Here is a 2,552-nt window from a genome sequence, read left to right as displayed (position 1 = left end):
GAATAAGTCTATGTCAAAGTCAATGATAAAAACAGTAAATAGGCAGTAAATACAGTAAGGTAACTATGAGACAAAAATATAGTTAATAATAAGGCAGCTATAGAAATATAAAAATATACAAAAATTCATTGTTCCTGCGTATATATATTGCAGTGCTGGTAAGAGTTTCTGCTATATTAAATCATTGTTGTGTTATTGATGCTTTTTATTGTATTGGTATTGTTTAAGTTTTGTTTTTATTATTTAAAAAATAAATATCCATAAAATTAATTATGTAAACTCGCATATAAATATAATACTGACAATAGTATAACATGATATATAAGATTAATGTTACCGAATTTTTATATAATATCTTTAAGGTAAATAGTGTTGTATCGATATTCGTTTGGCGAATAATTTATCTAAAAACCGACAGTGACAACAGATGGAAAGATGCAAGGTATATTATCATTATCATCATTTTCATAGTATTAATATTGTTATCATTATTTACTATGTATTACAATTAAGGAAAATTACTTATCTTATAAATAATAAAAAAAAAACATTAAATTTTATTTTTTTTAATGTCGGAAATTAATTACTTTTAGATCGTCTTTGAAAGGCGTGATTATGCTGTCACCCATTCTTGGGTTGCCATGGATATTCGGTTTGCTTGCTCGAAATTCGTGTGTTGCCATAGGTACTATTTTCACCGTTTGCAATGCTCCACAAGGGGTGTTTCTGTTCTTCATGCACTGCCTGTTTAGTAAAGAGGTTCGTCACCATTCTTCATTTAATAGCTATCTTGTTTTTAAGGCCTATGTTTATTATTTGATTTGTATAAGGTACACAGCTAGCAATTTAACGTTAATGTATGATAATGTTGCATTTGCTTTTGACACATTTTTTTAACTACTTTAATAAGTGTTTACAACTTCTCCACTAACATTGGAAACGTTGCTGCAACAATTTTCGGAAATAAACATACCTTAATCTTCACAATGCTTGCGATTTTTCTGTTTTGGGTAAATGTTACAATCTCATGTCATTGTTTGTCCAGAAAAAAAAAAATATAAGTAAAAATAATGCATTTATATATAAATATAAATTTTCTATAATAATATAACAGTTTTTTAAAATTATTTTTTAAAATTGTAAACGTATTGTAATAATTATAAATTCATTTTATAAACACTGTTCAGGTGAGAACGGCAATGAAGATACATTGGTCCAAGAGAAAGGCTCGGTTCAGTATTCAGCCGCAAACAGTAAGCGCCCTCATCGATAATAATGAATTGATATTTTACCAAAAATGTATTGTAAATGACCAAAGCTCGATCACCAAAACCTACAATACATTAATACTAGTAAAGTTAAATACATCTACTGTAATCATAAGTTTATATACATATTTACATTATATATTTAAAAAATATATATATTATTATAATATGTATACGTTTTAATTTATATTATTCTTTGCATTGTTCCGCTTGCTGTTTCTGGGTTTTTTCCGTGCACTAAAATTACTTTATATACATAGTATCCCAATGGAAAGATGCAAGGTATATTATCATTATCATCATTTTCATAGTATTAATATTGTTATCATTATTTACTATGTATTACAATTAAGGAAAATTACTTATCTTATAAATAATAAAAAAACATTAAATTTTATTTTTTTTAATGTCGGAAATTAATTACTTTTAGATCGTCTTTGAAAGGCGTGATTATGCTGTCACCTATTCTTGGGTTGCCATGGATATTCGGTTTGCTTGCTCGAAATTCGTGTGTTGCCATAGGTACTATTTTCACCGTTTGCAATGGTCCACAAGGGGTGTTTCTGTTCTTCATGCACTGCCTGTTTAGTAAAGAGGTTCGTCACCATTCTTCATTTAATAGCTATCTTGTTTTTAAGGCCTATGTTTATTATTTGATTTGTATAAGGTACACAGCTAGCAATTTAACGTTAATGTATGATAATGTTGCATTTGCTTTTGACACATTTTTTTAACTACTTTAATAAGTGTTTACAACTTCTCCACTAACATTGGAAACGTTGCTGCAACAATTTTCGGAAATAAACATACCTTAATCTTCACAATGCTTGCGATTTTTCTGTTTTGGGTAAATATTACAATCTCATTTCATTGTTTGTCCAGAAAAAAAAATATAAGTAAAAATAGTGCATTTATATATAAATATAAATTTTCTATAATAATATAACAGTTTTTTAAAATTATTTTTTAAAATTGTAAACGTATTGTAATAATTATAAATTCATTTTATAAACACTGTTCAGGTGAGAACGGCAATGAAGATACATTGGTCCAAGAGAAAGGCTCGGTTCAGTATTCAGCCGCAAACAGTAAGCGCCCTCATCGATAATAATGAATTGATATTTTACCAAAAATGTATTGTAAATGACCAAAGCTCGATCACCAAAACCTACAATACATTAATACTAGTAAAGTTAAATACATCTACTGTAATCATAAGTTTATAAACATATTTACATTATATATTTAAAAAATATATATATTATTATAATATGTATACGTTTT

At 27.2% G+C, this 2,552-nt stretch overlaps 1 protein-coding gene across 1 annotated transcript in view; it reads left to right on the top strand.

Annotated features, from left to right (window-relative positions):
- Positions 1–2,294, top strand: part of LOC117113690 (adhesion G-protein coupled receptor D1-like) — a 2,992-nt gene extending 698 nt beyond the window's left edge. The window contains exons 2-6 of the mRNA XM_033257109.1: positions 363–442; positions 594–759; positions 1,188–1,253; positions 1,699–1,757; positions 2,291–2,294. Of these exons, the coding sequence (XP_033113000.1) occupies positions 363–442; positions 594–759; positions 1,188–1,253; positions 1,699–1,757; positions 2,291–2,294 (375 nt within the window). The remainder of the gene's footprint in view (positions 1–362; positions 443–593; positions 760–1,187; positions 1,254–1,698; positions 1,758–2,290) is intronic.
- Positions 2,295–2,552: the final 258 nt, after the last annotated feature.

Source organism: Anneissia japonica, unplaced genomic scaffold, assembly GCF_011630105.1.
Source record: "Anneissia japonica isolate Jap-2015-1 unplaced genomic scaffold, ASM1163010v1 scaffold2576_len324117_cov159, whole genome shotgun sequence".
NCBI lineage: Eukaryota > Metazoa > Echinodermata > Crinoidea > Comatulida > Comatulidae > Anneissia > Anneissia japonica.
Note: the sequence above shows the minus strand (reverse complement) of the source record. Positions and strands in the feature narration are given on the sequence as shown.